This window comes from Pan paniscus, chromosome 5 (assembly GCF_029289425.2).
Source record: "Pan paniscus chromosome 5, NHGRI_mPanPan1-v2.0_pri, whole genome shotgun sequence".
Taxonomy (NCBI): domain Eukaryota; kingdom Metazoa; phylum Chordata; class Mammalia; order Primates; family Hominidae; genus Pan; species Pan paniscus.
The window spans coordinates 139,007,945-139,028,128 of record NC_073254.2 but is presented as its reverse complement, the minus strand read 5'-3'; the positions used below and the strand labels follow the sequence as shown (position 1 = coordinate 139,028,128).

At 37.3% G+C, this 20,184-nt stretch overlaps 1 protein-coding gene across 9 annotated transcripts in view; it reads left to right on the top strand.

Moving 5' to 3' along the window:
• FAM184A (family with sequence similarity 184 member A) overlaps positions 1-20,184 on the top strand; it is a 117,988-nt gene that overhangs the window by 63,516 nt on the left and 34,288 nt on the right. For all 9 annotated transcript variants that reach the window (XM_003827590.7, XM_034962780.3, XM_034962776.3 and 6 more), the window contains exons 6-9: positions 61-183; positions 4,886-5,047; positions 7,874-7,995; positions 8,445-8,595. In XM_003827590.7, coding sequence (XP_003827638.2) covers positions 61-183; positions 4,886-5,047; positions 7,874-7,995; positions 8,445-8,595 — 558 coding nt within the window. The remainder of the gene's footprint in view (positions 1-60; positions 184-4,885; positions 5,048-7,873; positions 7,996-8,444; positions 8,596-20,184) is intronic.

Below are 20,184 nucleotides of genomic sequence, written 5' to 3'. Positions count from 1 at the left end.
GTCTTCAAAGTATATAATACTTGCAATTTTGTTAATTTTTAAAAAATTTCTTTTTCTAAGGATTTGGAAGAACAACATAACAAAGATAAACTAAACCTGGAAGAGGATAAAAATCAGCTTCAACAAGAGCTAGAAAACCTAAAGGAAGTACTGGAAGACAAGTTGAATACAGCCAATCAAGAGGCAAGAATTCTTTAGACCTGTTGCCTATGTTATAGATTTTAATAATAATAACTTATTCTGGTGACATTGTATAGGTAGGTGAGTCTCAGTAAAGGTAACATATCTAGAATAAAAATAATTTAAAAACTTTAATTGGTGTTGAATTTTTCATGACACTCTGATTATGTTCCACCAGGTAAAATTTACTGTGAAAAACATTAAACTAAGGTGCTGTTGTGGGGAGAAGCAAAACAGAATATCACCACATAGGAAAAGAACAAGAGAGAGTTCTCTACCCTTTTGCCAAAAAATAGCTTATTATTCTCTATACTGCCTCTTTTTCTACAATTTCAACAGAAACTGAGGATGGTAGCTAGAATCAGTAGGCTTAATTTGAATTAGAGTCTGTGACATTGCCCTTTTAAGACTAGATATAAATGAAAGAGGAGAAAAGAGGGAAGTTAGAGCTCTTCTTCAATCTCATATCGGCAAAGTTCCAGGTGGGTTAAGGATTGGAATATAATATGAAAATCATGGATATGAATATAAATAAAATATGAAAACAAAAATGACAAACCTGAGGACAGAGAAGGCTGTTTGAACATGATATCAAAGTTGTGAATTGAAACATGGAATATTTGTACAGTTAAAGCTAAAACTTCTTTGTATCAAAACACACCATAAGCAAAATTTAAAAAGAGGAAAAACTGGGAGAGATGAAGAGACTGACAAATTGACCAATGAAGAATTCATGTCTTTAACACTTTTAAGAGTATTTACAAAACAATAAGAAAAATACAGACACCCAGATTATCTTTTTACAAGCTAAAAATAAGCATGACAAAATAATTTGTTTTGTATAATTTAAGAACTGGAAATGAAATCAATGAGATGCCATTCCATTACCATAAAATTAACAATGATAAAAAAATTGAGACCATGCAGTGTTAATAACGATAAATAAGCACTCAGAAACTGCTGATGGGGATTCAAAATTGTATAATTTTCCTCGAAAGGGATTTATCAGCACATATGAAAGCCTTAAAGACAGGCATGTCCTTTAACTCAACAGTTTCATTTTTTTGTGTATTTAACCTAAGCAGATAATTAGGGATTGTTGACAAAATTTCAGCACTGTTTATAGTAGAAGAAGTATAGAAAAACTTAAATTTTCTCTGAAGTCTGCTGCCTGGAAGGAAGGGAGTCTTCTCCCAGTTCACACAAGTTTTGTTTGCTTCTCTTTCCATGTTCTGGGGCTGCTTCCACACTGAGGGGTATTGCCTTTTTCCTGCTTAGAGGCACACATGGCCTAGCAGCTGCCTTGGTACAATACAAGGTCAAGAAAGTGAAGGCATTTAGGGTCCTTCTAGGAGTTAAATACCTTCATTCTGAGATGTTAAAGAGATTTTATTCTTAATTGCTAGTAAGTATATATGAAGTTTTTCTGTAATTGACTCATTCATTTATTTAATAAATATGGAATGGCTATTAGGTACCAAAGCACTGTTACACACTGCGGTTTCAGTGATAAGTCAGTCAGACATGGTCCCTACTACTATGGACAGACAGACACAAAAACAAACACAAGTCTGAGGCATATTACAAAGGGTGGTAAGTAATTAACAAGGGCTCGTCAAAATAATAAATTTAGGAAAGCTTATGCAAACGCCCTGAGGCATGAGAAATTTCTAGGAATTGTAAGAATACCAGTGGTATTAGTCTGTTTCATGCTGCTGATAAAGACATACCTAAGACTGGTTAATTTACAAAAGAAGAGGTTTAATTGGACTCACAGTTCCACATGGCTAGGGAGGCCTCACAAACATGGTGGAAGACAAGGAGGAGCAAGTCACATCTTACATGGATGGCAGCAGGCAAAGAGAGAGCTTGTGCAGAGAAACTCCCATTTTTTAAAAGCCATCAGATCTCATGAGACTCATTCACTATCACAAGAACAGCGCAGGAAAGACCCACCCCATAATTCAGTCACCTCCTACTGGGTTCCTCCCTCAACATATGGGAATTGTGGGAGTTACAATTCAAGATGAGATTTGGGTGGGGACACAGCCAAACCATATCACCAGAAAAAATGGAGTGTGATAGCAACTATAATAATTAATATTTATTTAGTGCTTACTGAGTCCCAGACTTTGTTTTATATAGCCTCTTCTTTATACTGTTCTCTCCTTTAATCCTCACAGCAACCCTGTGCAGTAGGTACCAGTTACTAAAGCATAGAAAAGTTAAAATAACTTGCCCAAGTCAGCACATAATAAGTAGGTAAAGCCAGAATTCCATTTCAGGTAGTGTGCTTTCAGAACTCAATTCTTAACCCTACTCTTTCTCTCAATTAGTATATAAAGACCAAGAAGAAAGGATGCCATGCTGAGGCTGGAGATTTCAGCAGGGGCTATGCTGTGGAGGTCTTGTAAGCCCCATGAAAGATTTTGAAAGTTATCCTAAGGGCAGTGAAAAACAGTTGAAAGATGATAAGTGCAAATATGTGGATGCTTGTGCAGTGGATGGGGCTTATGCTCGTGTCCATATTTGTAATTTATAAAAAACTCACTGTGGTGTTGCAAGGAGAGTGGATTAGAGAAGAACAAATAGAGGTAGATGGATATTTCAGGGAGGAGGTTTCTACTTACTGTATTCCCTCAGTTTGTACATTAATATGGAGAATCTGAGTATTTATTTCTATTGCAAATGACAGAAATCCTACCACAAACTAGCCTAAAGAAAAAAAAATTTATTGACTCATGTGACTGTAAAGTCCAAGGATAATGTTAGCATCAGGCAAGACTAGATTCAGAACTGAAATTGTGACAATGGAACTCAGCTTTTCTTTTTCTCTTAAATTGGGTTTGTTCTTGTGTTGACTTCATGCTTCAATCACATATTCCCTGAGGTGTATGTGGAGCTGGCAAAAAACCTTTTCTAGGAGCTCCTTTTAAAGTCCTGAGATCACTGTGACTAGATAAGCTTAAACCATGTGCCTGCCCCTGAACCAATCCACATACAAACAAAATGAGATGACCTTATTGGTTTACGTTTCAATGAAGCACTTCATTCTGGAGTTTAAGTTGAGTGCTTACTAAGACCACATGGACCGATAGAGAAGGCGAGTAGATGCCCCAAATGCCATAAGGAGATTTTGTTATTGGGAGACAATAGGTGTTTTCCCCATGTATCCATTTTTATTGTATTTAAGAAAACAAACTGATCAGTTATGTTCAACACTTATTTGCTTTTTATATTTTATTACATTTAACTTTGCAGAAGTTTGAAGTTTTTGCCTATTTAAATATTCTATCTCTAGATTTGTAATTGCCTTAATAGACCTTCTCTTTGAATTCTTTACATTGTTACTAGAATACCGTTTTTTTTTTTCTTGAGGCAGAGTCTTGCTCTGTTGCCAGGCTGGAATGCAGTGGCACAATCTCGCTCACTGCAACCTCTGCCTCCCAGGTGCAAGCAATTCCCCTGCCTCAGCCTCTCAGGTAGCTGGGATTACAGTCGCGTGCCACCACACCCGGCTACTTTTTGTATTTTTAGTAGAGACGGGGTTTCGCCATGTTGGCCAGGCTGGTCTTGAACTCCTGGCCTCAGGTGATCAGCCTGCCTCGGCCTCCCAAAGTGCTGGGATTACAGGCATAAGCCACTGCGCCCAGCCCTAGAATACTATTCTTTATAATTTATTTAATGGAAGAATTTTACCAAACTTTTAAGAAACAGGTAATTCTTTTGCTGTGAAAATATTTCAGAGCACAGAAAAGATGTGTAGCTCCCCTAATTATCTTATGAGATTAGCATTCCTTTAGAGACACCACCAAGATAAAATACTACCACCACCAGTATTGCAGAGCATATACCTGCATGGAGAGGGGACAGGAAGGCTGTGCACTTGGGGAGGGAATTGTGGGTCAGAGAAGGATTAAAGGAGAATTTTTGTATTTTTTTTTTGTAATGTCTGTATTTACAAGGAAAAATAGGTATTATTTTTAAATTACCAATTTCAACTTTTGTAGAAATTTCATAGGCTTGGCCATTTTATAAGAATGCGGTTTTTACTTTATAGCATTGTCCTAAATAATTTGAAATATTTCATGTATGTATTTTAGTATTCATAACTTTATGGTAGGGATATGCTTAATCAGCAATTGTCTATTAGCTTCTAATTTCGAGTGTATAAATTCAACTCTTAAAGATTTAATGAGAAATTTTGTATGGAAACACAGGAATCATAACTTACTCTAGTTTATAATACATTTACCAGCTTATCAATATTGACCTAAGTTTATCCCCTTTGCAAATAGCAGGAGATATGGACTCAAATGAAATATGTGATTAAATTTTAAAGGATGGTTTTTAAGATATTTTTATCTAAAATTTTGTTTTACTCTTTTATATAATCTTTATCTTGCTTCAGCTTCTTATAGGTATTTTATTATATGGTGGAACTAGGAATTCTCTTTGTTAAACAAAGGTATATCTATTCCTTTACATGGTTGTCATGAAAAAAGAAGATCTTAAATGTGAAAGTCTTTTCAAAACACAGCAGAAGAAAGCTGTCATGGTTATTTGAGTGCTTTTTCCAAATTAATCAGGAAATCATCCATTCAGTAAAATTACAACTAAATAAAAAACTGTAGGAAGAAATTGTAAGACTATTTTGCTATTCTATTACAATGAAATATATTAAAAGTACTCTATTTACTTACAGATTGGCCACCTCCAAGATATGGTAAGGAAAAGTGAACAAGGTCTTGGCTCTGCAGAAGGACTTATTGCTAGTCTTCAGGACTCCCAGGAAAGGCTTCAGAATGAGCTTGACTTGACTAAAGACAGCCTAAAGGAGACCAAGGATGCTCTATTAAATGTGGAGGTAATTTCATAATTCTACTGCAATCTAAACAGTGGCAAAATAAAAATATAATTTAGCCATTTGACCTAGAGCTATTTAAACAGCACATTGTATATAATTAGTATATTAGTTCTTAGAACTACCATAACAAAGTACTACAAACTAGGGAATTTAAAACAACAGAAATTTATTCTCTCATAGCTCTGGAGGCTAGAAGTCCAACATCAAGGTGTTGGCACAGCTATGTTCCTTCCTAAACTCTAAGGGAAGATCCGTCCTTGTATTTTCCAGCTTCTGGTAGCACCAGGCATTCTTGGCATTCGGCAACATAATTTCCATCTCTGCCTATCTTCACATCTTAAAAGGATACCAGGCATATTGGAACAAGGGCTCATTCTACTCCAGTTTGACATCATCTTAACTTAATACATCTGTACTGACTGTATTTCCAAATAAAGTCACATTCTGAGGTATTGGGAGGGTAGGACTTCAGTATATCTTTTTGGGGACCCAGTTCAACCGATAACAATTGGAACGTGCAATTCTTTTACTAGTAAGAGGTAGAACTCTCATATACAGCAACTAAGTGCTTCTCTGTGTCTGCAGATTTCAGAAAGACTCTGCCTTTTTTCTTCCACTCTTATGAAGCACAGCAAAGATTTAGATTGTCTTAGATAGTAGAGAAAGAGAATCCATAAAACTGGGTGTATACTACCCAGGAAGTTCTTAATCTTTTCCTTCGGAGAGATGGTTTAGAGTATAGGCTCTGAAGTCAGGTTGGTTGTATGTAAATTCTGAATCCACCACATAGTGTGTAGCTTTGTGCAAAGCCTCACCTTCCACATCTGCACAATGAAGGAGAGGTGGGGGGTAATAACACTCTTCACAGCACTGTTGTAATAATTAAATGAGATGAACCATTTATATAGCACAGTGCTTAGCAAAATAGTAAACACTCAGTAAATACTGCCTTTTACTAATATTATTTCAGATTTTCTTTTTTAGTTCAGAATTGGTGACATTTCAAAAGCATATAAACAAGGACACTTTAGTGAATTTACCTTGAGTGTGGGGCATACATAATTCTATTTATATTTTATCTATGATATATTCTGTGTGCATTGAATATTTACCTTCCATTTTGAATTATGTGACAATAAATTACTTCATTTTCCTCGAATCATTTCCTTATGTTTACCTTTCTCCGGTGGCTGTGTGATATGACAGTGTTAATATATAACAAGAAATAATTGGAATTTAGAGCTAGTATAATATACAACTTGATATATTTAGTTTCTGTGATGCCAAATATATTGACTGTAATCTCAATGGTAGCATTCTGTGGTGTGAAGCTGAACTCGATGACCAAACTATATTAAGAGGTGTTTTTTCCATTGTGAACAAATAAAAGGAAAATGATATTTTAAGGTAATACAAATATATTTAAAAGTAGACAGTTGAAATATTTCTAATGAATGTTAATTGAATATAGGTTGTGTTTATATGGTATCATGGAAGTTCTCTCTTGCCTTGGTGCACACCCAGTTCCTGACTTTAAGGTATTTTATCCTGGCTGCCTTTCCCCCGGCTGTCCTGGCACTGAGTATTGGGCTTACTGATTCAGTTTCATTTCTTTCAGGTCTTTTTTCATGTTTACATTGTACTTCTGTCCAGTAGTAGAAAATAATAAACATTTTAAGCAAAACTCTATCAATTGTTCATTTTCTGTTCTGCTGGAGAATTTTAACTGAGAAAATATAGATGCTGCATCCTGGTTTACCACAACTCTGCGTAAGCTCCTTAAGACCAAGTGTTTTTTTGGTACCTCTTTTCCTTTAACCTACCCCAATAATGTCTAATGATGTACTTTGCATTGAGGAAAAGAAATACATTTTAAGCAATCTACTCCGTTTAATGTTGCCTTTGGCGGAAAATTAAAGAATTACTAGAGGCAAAACACTTAGTGAAAAGAACAGTTGGCTAAGATGGCTGCCTTCAATTCTCAATACTTACTGCTTAGTAGCCAGGCCAGCAATGTAGAATGGCAATTTCAACATTGGCTTGTTTTTTTCTCATTAATCTGGGTATACCCTTCAAAAACTGCCACACCACATGTCATTAGCAAGTGGATGATCTAGAAAGGGTCATTGTGATAACAGGAAGATAGACCATCATCTGCTCCTCTTCTGCCTTGTGTCCCAAGAGCAGCTGCTCTGCTGGCGGGGGCCGATGGTTGCCACTGTTGTCCAAACAGGTCACCTCTATCCCCAGGCTCCACAGAGCCACTTGATTCATGCTAATCTACAGGAATTGTGTATATATTGCAGCATATTACCATAACAGTGAACACACGGACCACTAGTTTGCAGTTACATAATAAAAACACTAGCCTAAATTCTGCATAATTATTTTTATGGTGTCAGGTACAGCTATATACTTAAGTTTTGAGCAAGTAACATACTTTTGAATATAAGTGAATTTGAATAACATATCTGTCTATGTAATGGGTGTACAGGTAAAGGTAATTGGATGATCAGTCTACCGTTAGATACCTAATATATGGAAAATGTAATTAAGATGATTAATGCTGACTTTAAACTATTTAAATAATTTGTGATATAAGCCTTAATAAAATATAGTTTAGACAAGAACATGTAAAATATAAAATTTGTCTTACATATTTTATTTTCAGAAAATCTTGAGTCATTTTCACAGATAGCATTATCAAGTATTGGGCTGTAAGAATTTAAAATTAAAAGTTTTAATACAAGCACTTTACTTATTTAAAATAACCAGCAGTGTTTGTTTTTGAAGTTTAGTCTTCATTGAAAAGTTTTTATTCTTCAGGGTGAGCTAGAACAAGAAAGGCAACAGCATGAAGAAACAATTGCTGCCATGAAAGAAGAAGAGAAGCTCAAAGTGGACAAAATGGCCCATGACTTAGAAATCAAGTGGACTGAAAATCTTAGGTACATTTTTTATTCTGTAATCTTATCAATAAAGACATGCAAGAAAGTTTTTCTCTTGTATGACTCACATTATCCTATTGTTAAAGACATAGTAGCAGTATTTTAAATTAAAATTTCCTGTGATTAGAGACAGAAATTGGATTTATTTTCCATTTGAATTCAGATTTACTTTTTGCATTTCCTTGAATATAAAATAGGCAGTAAACTAACCTAAAGTCAGAAGACTTATTTGTTCTGGTACCTATTCTGCTGTTAATAAATTGATAAATGAGTGATATTGGGGTAAGTTACCAATTTACTTTACAGCCCTTAAGTAAATAATCTGCTTTCCTCAGCGTCATAGACTTTTGAAGAGGATTAATTAAGCGCTTAAAAAACCTGTAGACTCTATTACAGTCAGTGAAAGGAATAATTCTCTTTACAAAGTAAATGCAGTTGTTTTATTTTAGACAAGAGTGTTCTAAACTTCGTGAAGAGTTAAGGCTTCAACATGAAGAGGATAAGAAGTCAGCAATGTCTCAACTTTTGCAGTTGAAAGAGCGAGAGAAAAATGCAGCAAGAGATTCATGGCAGAAGAAAGTAGAAGATCTCTTAAACCAGGTAATTAATAATGTATACATGATGAAGGTTCATCTCCCTTGACATTCTCTGGCTAGGCAAATATTGTAAAACTCTGTTAATTCACTGAATTTTGTTATTTTTCATGGGACAAACTTAAAACTTCTAAAAATACATAAAACCAGGAAGATGTATTTATAAACTTATAAAACATTTTGCTAAATCATTGTTATATATGCAGTCTGAATACCGAGAAGAATTTATTATGATTTTTTAGTTTAATATTTGACCTGAATATATTTAAGATTTTAAATGGGAAAGTTACCTATGTTTTGAAAGCATAAAATCTTTTTTCATGTCCTTAGATACTGTTTGGGCAACAGAGGGTAGAATTTATTATATGTATCATGATTACCTAAAACCACTTACCAAAAATGAACAGCTTACTTTTCTCACCAATGGAGCATTGCCTGCTATCCTTCAAAATGCTTTAAGCCCCTTAGAGTATAACATAAACAAAAGGTGGTAATATTCCTAAATCTGTGTTCTTATGTTATGCTTGCTTATTTCCATAACATTTGTAACTGTAATTAAAAGAATCTGCACATTTTCACTCATTTACACAACTTTTAAATTTATTAATTCTTAACATTCTTCCACAGAGCAAGTCATTAAATAGGATTAACTGCATGAATCACCAGTTGATAAGCAAGTGCAGAACTTAGACAAGAAGCAGCTCAATAATGTAGTTCCAGAAACCTACCATTATCTTTCTATTTGTGAGCATGATGAATTTCAAAATAAATAGGATAGACTTTTTGTAAGATCATTTGTTACATAGCTACATACATGCAGTGTCTTTCAAGAATACTTGGGGCTTGCCAATTTGTGTCTAGTATCTCATAATTATAATGTTACTCTGAAAAGAGAGAATACATATGTATGTTTACATTTGTGTATATATGAGCTTTTGTCAGTCACTTGAAACTCAGACAAAAAAAAAGAACAAGGAAACAACTTTTACTAGAATTTGGACACCACATTAGCATTGCTTATGATAGACTTATTTTACATTCCTTTTAGGGACCCACAAGGACAGATTTTACTGGGTAGGGTGCTACTGATCCCCTATTGTTAGACAAGTAGTAAGATTCTGCCCGTAGAAAGATTAAATTACTTTGATTATTTAATAGAGATATATTTTTTCAACCAGAAAGTATTGAACATAGACAGTTTTTGGCTGGGTTTGCACTGTAAAGTGGCCCACCGCTTCTCCTGCCTATTTTCTATCAAATTGTTTTATTTGTTATTCCTTTAATCTCTTGTATTAGTTTGTCAGATGTCATCCATACATCTCTGAATTTTGTTTTCTTCTTTTTTTCTTTGGGTGTCTATTCTGCAGTTCTTTCCTGAGAGGACCTAATGCTTTGCATCTTGTGGTTCTGTATATCATAAAATAATGTATTACATATTAGCTCCAGTTTTTGCCAGCTTTACAGAATTTCTAAATCAATTTTCAAAGCAGATTAACCATAAATATCAAGATAACCGGGAATTAATTGGTTCCAAAGGTAAAACTATTCTGTGATGCTCCATGCCATCAGACCATTTCCAAGATTATAATATCTTCCTTTCTCCCCACTTCTGAATTGTTTAGGCACACGCATTGCCATAGAGAAACTGGCAAGTAGCTGTTGCACTCCAGGATTGTCTATGCCTGAAGAAAATTAAGAAAACAAGTGCACAAAAAGATGCCCCATTAAAGTAAAAATGGGTATGATGCTATCAAGGTTTCATCCTTTCTAGGCATATTAGATGACAAAAAATTATAGTAGGACCAGTGGTTCTTTTTAAATGGAATGTCGTTGTGGACAAAACCTTCCTTCTTGGCTCTGGATCTTGTTGTCTCGACTCCTTTGGATGGATTTCTAGAGCCTGTGCTCTAAAGCCCCTCTACCACCTTCTGCTTGCCTGCCCCTGCTGCTAAGCCCTGTTCCCCATAACCTCCACCCCCAGCCCTACCCCTAGGACCCTTTCACTGCCTTCACTCCTACTGGTCTCACTCATTTCCTTTAGCCCCGCAAGGCCAGCAGCATTCAGCACATAAGGGAAACAGACATGGCTTGGGATTCATGATATTAAAGGAGTAAGACAGGAATAGAATTGGAGTGGCTAGGTCTTAGGCAGAGGCATATGCTATGAAAAAGTATCAGAGGATGTGCGTTTTCACATATTTTAACTATTTCTGAGTGAAAAACATGAGATTTTTATGCCTTAACATACCTGAATTTCATCCTATTTAGAGGAAAGGAGTGAAATAACTTGTCTTTCCTATGAATCTCTTGAGAGTTAAATTAGATTTAAGCCGGCCATCATGGGCTGCCTATCTAAAAATGAGCATTAAAAGCATAAAATTTTCATTTTACTTGAATCAGATGTTTTTCACTTCATGGAATTTTCCAAAAGCTATTATTTTCATTCTGTGCTACGATTCAGTCAATTTTGTATCTTTTAGTTTCCTTTTAATATTTCATTGTGTTCTCTCTTTCTGTCCAATGATTACACTTTAGTCCAAGGCTAATTATGCTTCTTGGGTTGATCAGTGTATACATTTGAATTCTTTAAAGTGAAAAAACTACATTCTTATTCTTCAACTCTATCCAAGGAAAAGTGATTACATAGAGTTTTCTGTGATCATATTTTCTATTTGTGATTTTAAAATGCCATCACTTGTTCCTTTCTTTCATCTTTTTTAAGGCAGATTTTATTTTGGGTCCAATATAATGATTTACTTATTCAGCCTTAAAGCATTGTACTGAAAAATTAAGGGAGATGCACAGACCATTGAGACACAGAACTGTGGAATTTTACGGTTTGAGTCTGACTCTCCATTTTGTAGATGTGAACTTTGAGACAAAGTCATTTAGCTGATTATAGCCCTGTTTCTGACACAATGTTTACACTTCACAAATTTACAATCTAATAGGAAGATTTATATATAGGTACTTAAAAGTCACTGTGCAGTAGGTGACTTTAAAAATGATCCAAGCAGTTTGTACTGAGTAATGATGTGTTGGAGCTGGCTCCTATCAGCTCATCATAGCTAATTGTGCACCTCTCTTACCAGCACCACATTGGGGGACATCATGTTGATGACTTGCAGTCTCCTGTGGTAGTTGCATTTATATCACAGATATCAGCAAATTCTACAAATCAGGTCATTGCTTTTCAGAGAGCTGTTAAACATTTACCAGCATACAACTGGTCAGGAGTATAAAGTCAAGAAACAGTATAATATAGCCAGTGTGCTTGGGGAAGGTTTCATTGAGGAGGCCAGCTTTAGTGGGACTCATGAATAGGGCAAAGGATGAACACAGAGGAGTGACAAAAATACAAAGGTTTTTATTCACTTAGTAAACATTTTATTAAACATACGTGTATATTTCCCAGGCACTACGAGGAATACAGTAATAAGAAAAACAGTGTTGGGGGCAGTTTGGGTAGAGGTTATTGTGGAAAACCTTGACTTCCAAGCTTAGGAGTTTAAAGATTACTTGGTAAACTATGAGATTCTGTCAAAGGTTTGTGGAAAAGAGAATAACATGTTGAAAATTTTATTTTAGGAAGCTTAATATGACTTTTATATTGAAGTAAGAATGAAATAGAGACATTTCAATTTAAATATCTAAATTAAAGTGTTTGGAACTGAACTCTTGAATGGATACCATGTACCGCCAGCACCCCTCAACCTCAGCCAAACTGCTCTTTCTAGAACTAGCGTCCGTTCACTGTTCACTGCTCAGCCATCTTGGACTCCTGTCTTGTACACCAGACAACTAGTTCATCAGCAGTCCCCACTGCTCTACCTTCAAAATAGATCCAGGACCTGCCTGCTTCTCCCTACTACCTCTACCACCATCTGATTCCAGGACACTTGTAGTTCTTTCCTGTACTGCAACTGTTACCTTGTTTCTACTCTTTACCACCTACAGATTATTTTCTAACCAGCCAAAGTGATGCTCTTAAAATATTAAGTTGGATTATATTACTATCCTGTTTCAAGATGCCTGGTGACTACCTACCACAATTAGAATACAGTCCACACTCATGCCATAGCCTCTAGTACGCTCATGATCTGGTCTCTGGCTGCATTGCCAACATCATCTCCTGTCACTCTCTCCCTTTCTTTTTTACAGCCATGCTGGATCCTTGCAGTTCTTGGAACACACACAACAAGCTGAACCCATCTTGGGGACTTTGCACCTACCAGTCCCTCCACATGGAACCCACTTTCTAGAGATCTGCACAGCTTTTCCCTTCACTTAATCAGTTATCTACTCAAATCTTAACTCCACAAAAAGAGCTTTCTTTACTTACTCTAAAATAGCACCATCATCATTCACTAGCCTCCTATGCTTTGTTCTCCTTTGTATTCCTTCAGAACATTTACTTCTACACAGTATATATTGATTCTCTCACCTATTCACATGTAAGTTCCACGAGACCTGGACCTTTGTGGTATTCACTGGGGTATCCCCAGCACCTAAAACTGTGCCTGGGCACATAGTAAGCACTTGGCAATTGTTGAATAGAGTGAACAGAATGAGGCACAGAGACCAAAGACGTTTTCAGATACATGAAATACAAATAATGCTGCCCAATTAGGACCTGGATTAAGTTTATCTCACTGCAAGTGCAAGAGAAACTGTAAAAGGATCAATCATCTGCTTTGGTAGAAGAGAAGAAAATATTAAAGTTGACTTGGGTTTGAGCCAGACAAAAAGGAAATCATCATCTGAGACAAGGAAGTCAAGATGAGCTATTTATTTGGGGTGGGGTGTGGGTGATTGGGGAGATGAGATGGTAAGTTTTCTCTTAGATGTATTGATTTTACAATCATAGAGTATTTTAGAATTTTTCATACTCAGTAGGAAAGGGCAATGACTAGACTAAGAAACAGCATTAAAATAAATGCTCTTGATCAAGAGCAGTTGAAAAGCCAGTTTCAGTAAGGTTTGTTGTAAACTGCTTTCTGATTTTTAGACCAATGCTATCCAATATGATAGTAAGTATCCTTTCTTTTTGCTCTTTTAAATATGGTTACTGAAAAACTTTAAATTGTACATGTGGCTCACATTCATGTTTCAGTTAAAGAGCACTGATGCAGACTATCTAGATCATGAAAATATTGACTAAATTTGGCATTAGAGCTCAGTACTCATTCTGCTGTTGTTTTTGTTTTTTTTTTTTCCCCTGAGATGGAGTCTTGCTGTGTCACCCAGGCTGAAGTGCAGTTGCGCAATCTCAGCCCACTGTATCACTGCAACCTCCGCCTCCTGGGTTGAAGTGATTCTCCAGCCTCAGCCTCCCAAGTAGCTGGGACTACAGGTGCATGTCACTGCCTGGTTAATTTTCGTATTTTTAGTAGAGACGAGGTTTCACCATGTTGGCCAGGCTGGTCTTGAACTCCTGACCTCAGGTGATCCACCTGCTTCGGCCTCCCAAAGTCCTGGGATTACAGGTGTGAGCCACCGCGCCCGGCTGCTATTCTTTTTCTTAGCTTTGAATTTTCATTATGTTAGCAAGAAATGTATTCTGTCTCTTTTAATTTTTTTTTTTTTTTTTTTTTTGAGATGGAGTTTCACTTAGTCACCCAGGCTGGAGTGCTGTGAGGTGATCTTGGCTCACTGCAACCTCTGGCTTATTTTTGTATTTTTAGTAGAGATGGGTTTTGCCACGTTGGCCAGGCTGTTCTTGAACTCCCAACTTCAAGTGATCTGTCCACCTCTGCCTCCCAAAGTGCTGGGATTACAGGTGTGAGCCACCACGCCCAGCCATACCACTACCTTTCAACTTTCAATGGAAGAATAGATGGAAGTAGATTCTGAGGTAGAGGGAATAGCAAGATACCTAGAATAATGATCTCTTCCTGTTTGGGTCTGGTGGCTCACGCCTGTAATCCCAGCATGTGGGAGGCCGAGGTGGGTGGATCACTTGAGGCCAGGAATTCAAGACCAGCCTGGCCAACATAGAGAAATCCTGTCTCTACAAAAAGTACAAAAAAAAAAATTAGCCAGGCATGGTCATGCACACGTGTAATTCCAGCTGCTTGGGAGGCTGAGGCATGAGAATGGCTTAAACACGGGAGACAGAGGCTGCAGTGAGCCGAGATCACACCACTGCACTCCAGCTTGGGTGATGGAGTGAGATTCTGTCTCAAAAATAAAATCTCTTCCTAAGATAACTCAGTCAGATTCCTTGACAGGTTCCCTGAGCAGTGACAGCAGATAGTGAAGCTGACCCTGAAGGCTCTGAGTCCTCTCTCTAGCCGTCAGGAAAGCAGGAACCTATGTTGAATGTACTTTCAGAGCCCTGGGGGAAAGAGATGGCTGGAGTAAGATAAGGGAAAGTCATAAGAGAGAGAAACAAAAAGACTAAAGAGAAATCGTGTATGAAGAAAAGAGAAAAGCCAGCTAGAAAGGAAAGTGAGAATAGCTGGCATGACCTAATTTCACTTTCTTAGAAAATGTGGAATGGAATTAAAGTCTACCAAAACCAATCCAAGTCCATCATCCTTATTTTTCCTACGCCAAGTCCTGAATTCAAAGTTAATTGGTGATATTTTCCTTTAAATATGAAAGTTTTTAATTTCTCTTCAATCAAAAAACTGAATGACATTATTACTTTGGCTACATTATATCCTCTTTTATCACACTTATGTGGTTAGTATTCTTCCTCTTAAGATTTTTTCTTCTAAGATAAATGATGCTAAATTTTTTTCTGAATTGATCTAAATAATTTTATTATGAATTAATATTTAATTTTCTTTTCCCTACCCAAAACTCCCTTATTAGAATTTAAGTCCATCCAGTTCTTAAATTGTCACCTTTAGGAGAAGAGAATGAAGAGATGGAACTATGAAATCTGTACCTAGCTTTAAAAGAGAGTGTGTGTTAAGAATACTGGGCAGTCTTTAATGAATACTGAGCAAAATCTGTTCTATGAAGTACTGTAGTAACACCTGTGATGAAATGCAGAACAGTCGGTGACTTCAGAGGTGCTGCAGCCCAGGACACACTTAAAAAATGCTTAAGAACATTTAGACAGCATTATAGTAACAAATCAACTTAATCTGTTTCTCTTTCATGTGATGAGATACTAAAAATAATTAAAATATTTTCAATCTGAAAGGGTTCAGTGATCATATGATTATGAAGTTATGTTAGACCGAGTCTCTGAGAAAAAGTATTAAGCATAACTTAACACATTAGCTTGTTTCTACCTTCATTTTATTTGTATGAATGAAATTCATGTCATTGAATTTTAGTTAAATATCGAACAACAGTTTGTGACTTTTTGTTTTGGGAAATTTTCAGAGCTTTGAATCCCACTTCTATATCTTAGATTTATTGGTTGCTTTCCTCTAGATATTAGTATACTTGAAATTAACATTAGAAAAAGAGTTTACATAATTTGCTTTGAGAAGTTATAGTGTTGTATTTTAAATGTTGAAATTGGACATTTTTTTCTTTTTTGGAGACAGGGTCTCACTCTGTTGCCTAGGCTGGAGTGCAGTGGCACAATCATGGCTCACTACACCCTCAACTTTTCAGGCTCAAGTGATCCTCCCACTTCTCAGCCTCCCAAGTAGCTGAAACTACAGGCAGGTATCACCACACTCAGTTAATTTTTGCATTTTTTGTAGATACAGGTTTTCACCATGTTACCCAGGCTGGTCTCGAACTCCTGGGCTCAAGCGATCCACTGCCTCAGCCTCCCAAAGTGCTGGGATTACAGACATGAGCCACCATGCCTGGCCTGAAATTGGAATTTTTTAAAACTTTAATGTATTTTACTTGAATTACAATGTAAGACTAGTATCAATATTGTTTCAAGGAAGTTAGAAATTTTTTAAATGACACAGGTTTTGTCAGTAATGAGAATTCCTTTCTATTGCTTCAGATTTCTTATTCAAAGTAGAATTGAAAGTCGAGCAATAACAATTATGGAAATTCATGGATATATGCATGTGGAATATCTTGTACGTGTAAAGCATTAGTAGTGCTTTTTATTAAGCCCTATGGCAGTGTTGCTCTGATTACACAATAGTATGGTGATTCTGATAAATTATAATTAGTCTTCTGGGTGTCTCCTATTTCCCACTCCCAGTATTCAGTGTGGCTTCAAAGGCTTTGTGTGATGATAACCCTCTGGCTTTTAATTTATTTATTTATTTATTTATTTATTTATTTATTTATTTATTTTGAGATGGAGTCTCGCTCTGTTGCCCAGGCTGGAGTGCAGTGGTGCAGTCTCGGTTCACTGCAACCTCCGCCTCCCGGGTTCAAGCAATTCTCCTGCCTGAGCCTCCCAAGTAGCTGGGACTACAGGTGCGCGCAACCATGCCCAGCTGATTTTTTGTATTTTTAGTAGAGACAGGGTTTCACCATGTTAGCCAGGGTGGTCTCAATCTCTTGACCTTGTGATCCACCTGCCCCAGCCTCCCAAAGTGCTGGGATTACAGGTGTGAGCCACCGCACCCGGCCAACCCTCTGGCTTTTTAAGTGGCTCTAATCTTGGCCCACATCACCTCCATATTTATTTATTTATTTATTTATTTTAATTTGAGGTATTGAAATCAGTAGTAAGAAATTACTTTTGCATGTTCTTTCATGCATTTATCCATTTATTCAGTCAAAATGAAGTGCCTCTGATATGCTAGGCCTTGTGCCAGAATAGTAACTGGCTCAGAGTGATCTTTGCCTTCCTGGAGCTTACAATCTGAACTGCAAATCGGGTGTTAAATTGCAACTGTGGTAAACATTCATGTGTAACTTGGGGAAGGCGTCTCTAAACGTGGAATTCTTTACCTGAGACCTGGCCAGAAGAACAGCATTCTGAGCAGAGGGGGGCAGTGTGTGCACAGCCCCTGAGGAAGCCCTGATGACACCTTTATTCTGGAGAGTGAGAGCTAGGAAGCTGGGGAGGTAGGCAGGATCAGATCACGCCAGGCCTTCTTTGCCTTGTTAGGGATTTGGGACTTTATCCAAAGAGCAGTGAACTGTTGAAGGGCTTTGATCAGCAGGAGGGTGAAATATTCAAATACTGTGATTTCAAAACTGGCTGCTGTGTGGAGAATAGATTAAGGTAGGACAAGCTAGGTGTCACTCAATGAACATTGCTTTCCTCTTACAAGCCTTTCTGTGTTCAGATTTATATTTTCCGGACAAATAATGTGTTTTCTTTTTAGCAATCTAGAATTTTCTCTTTCTGCTATTATTAGGAGAGAATTAATTTAGAGAGTAGCAAAAACTAATCAATGTTAAGAGTTCATATCATTCGTTAAGTTTTTGAATAAACATTTGTTAAACATTTACCCTGTGCCAGGCACCAGTTTGGATGCAGAATGTGAATAAGACAGGTTTCTGTCCTCTAAAAGCTTACAATTCAATGGATTTCAGTATTTGTATAATAACATGTTTGCAAATTACAAGCATGTAAAACCTTGTCCTATTTTCTAAATGATTAAACTGAGGTTTAGAACAATTAGATAACTAAGAACATTGTTTTTTATGTACCAAGTGCTAAATTTCTAATTAACTGCTGCAACTTTTTTTAGTTATTGTAAATTTTCTTCCTCACTTATCTCAACGTCTCATTATATCTATCCTTCAATAATAGAATTCCTGAAATACATTCAGTAAACTCACTATGCTGAAGTCTCTAAGTCTTCTCAGTTGAAAAGGCTCTCTTAAGGCTCTTTTCATGAATCTCAAAAATTAACAAATTTAAGATGCTTTAAAACAAATTGACTATTATATAGGCCATCTTTTTGTTAACGTGGATCTTACTCATATAGAATGCTTCCCAAATAAGTATTTTTACATACAAATGTTTAGTTTATCCAGTATTTATTTAAGCAGACATGGTGTCTTCACTTGGACTGCAATAACAGAATACCATAGATTGGATGGCTTTAAAACAAAATTCATTAATTAAAATTTACTTTATGATTTTTTGAGATAGGGTCTTGCTGTGTCTCTCAGGCTGGAGTGCAGTAGTACAATCATGGCTCAGTGTGGTCTTGACCCCCTGGGCTCAAGTGATTCTCTAACTTCAGCCTTCTGAGTAGCTGGCACTACAGGTACATGCCACTATGCCAGCTAATTTTGTTTTTGTTTTTTTGTAGCAACAGGGTCTTACTTTATTGCCCAGGCTGGTCTTGAACTTGTGAGCTCAAGCAGTCCTCCCGCCTTGGCCTTCCAAAATGCTGGGATTACATGAGCCACTGTGCCTGCCCACAACAGAAATTCATTTCTCACAGTTCTGGATTCTGGGAAGTCCAAGATCAGGGTGCCAGCAGATTTGGTGTCTGATGAGAGCCTGCTTCTTGGTGCATAGACAGTTATCTTCTTACTATGTCCTCACGTGGTAAAAGCACCAAGGGAGCTCTCTGGGATTTCTTTATAAGGGCATTAAACCCATTCACAAGGGTACTGCCCTCATCAACTAATCACCTACCAAAGGCTGCACTTGCTATTATCCTCACACTGGAGGTTAGGCTTTCAACACATGAATCTGGGGCTAAGGGAACACATTTAGTCCACAGTGCTTGGGGATCTCAACCAGTCTGTGGTTTAAATACCATCCATATGTCTTTCCTTTACTTCCCATGTAATCCTTTAATCCTGTTTATTCCACCTCCAAAACATATTCTAGCTCTATTTGCTTTCATCTTCCCTAGTAAACACTAGTCCAAGCCACTGTTACCAAGGTCTGTCTCCTGTCTGTCCTCATCAATTTCACTTTTCTTACAGCACTCAAAGTGATCTTTCATGATGTAAATCAGATCATGCCACTCCCTTGCTTAAAAATCCTCTCAGGGAGGCTGGGTGCGCTGGCTCATGCCTGTAATCCCAGCACTTTGGGAGGCCGAGGCAGGCGGATCACGAGGTCAGGAGATCGAGACCATCCTGGCTAACATGGTGAAACCCCGTCTCTACTAAAAAAATACAAAAAATTAGCCGGGCGTGGTGGCCAGCGCCTGTAGTCCCAGCTACTTGGGAGGCTGAGGCAGGAGAATGACATGAACCCGGGAGGCAGAGCTTGCAGAGAGCCGAGATCATACCACTGCACTTCAGCCTGGGCCACAGAGTAAGACTCTGTCTCAAAAAAAAAAAAAAAAAAAATCCCCTCAGGGGCACCCCATTGAATCCAGGCTGTTATTCTGTTATTCCGACTCTCACTGTCCTACTAAACCTTAAGCCAGCTGGCCCCTTTGTGTATCTCCTGGCTCATTTCAGCTAACTGTCCCTCACTAACCCTTTCTCCGCTCCCACACCCACTTGCTCCCAGCTTGCTTTCACCTTCAGGGGCTTTGTGCTAGCTGATCCACTTGCCAGGTACTCTTTCCCCAAAGTTATCTCCTATTTGCATTTACCCCAGTTTAAATGTTACACTTCTAAAATATCTTTTCTGGCCGGGAACGGTGGCTCACACATGTAATCCCAGCACTTTAGGAGGCCGAGGCAGGTGGATCTCATTTGAGGTCAGGAGTTCGTGACCAGCCTGGCCAACATGGTGAAACTCCATCTTTACTAAAACAAAAAATTAGCTGGGCATGGTGGCACA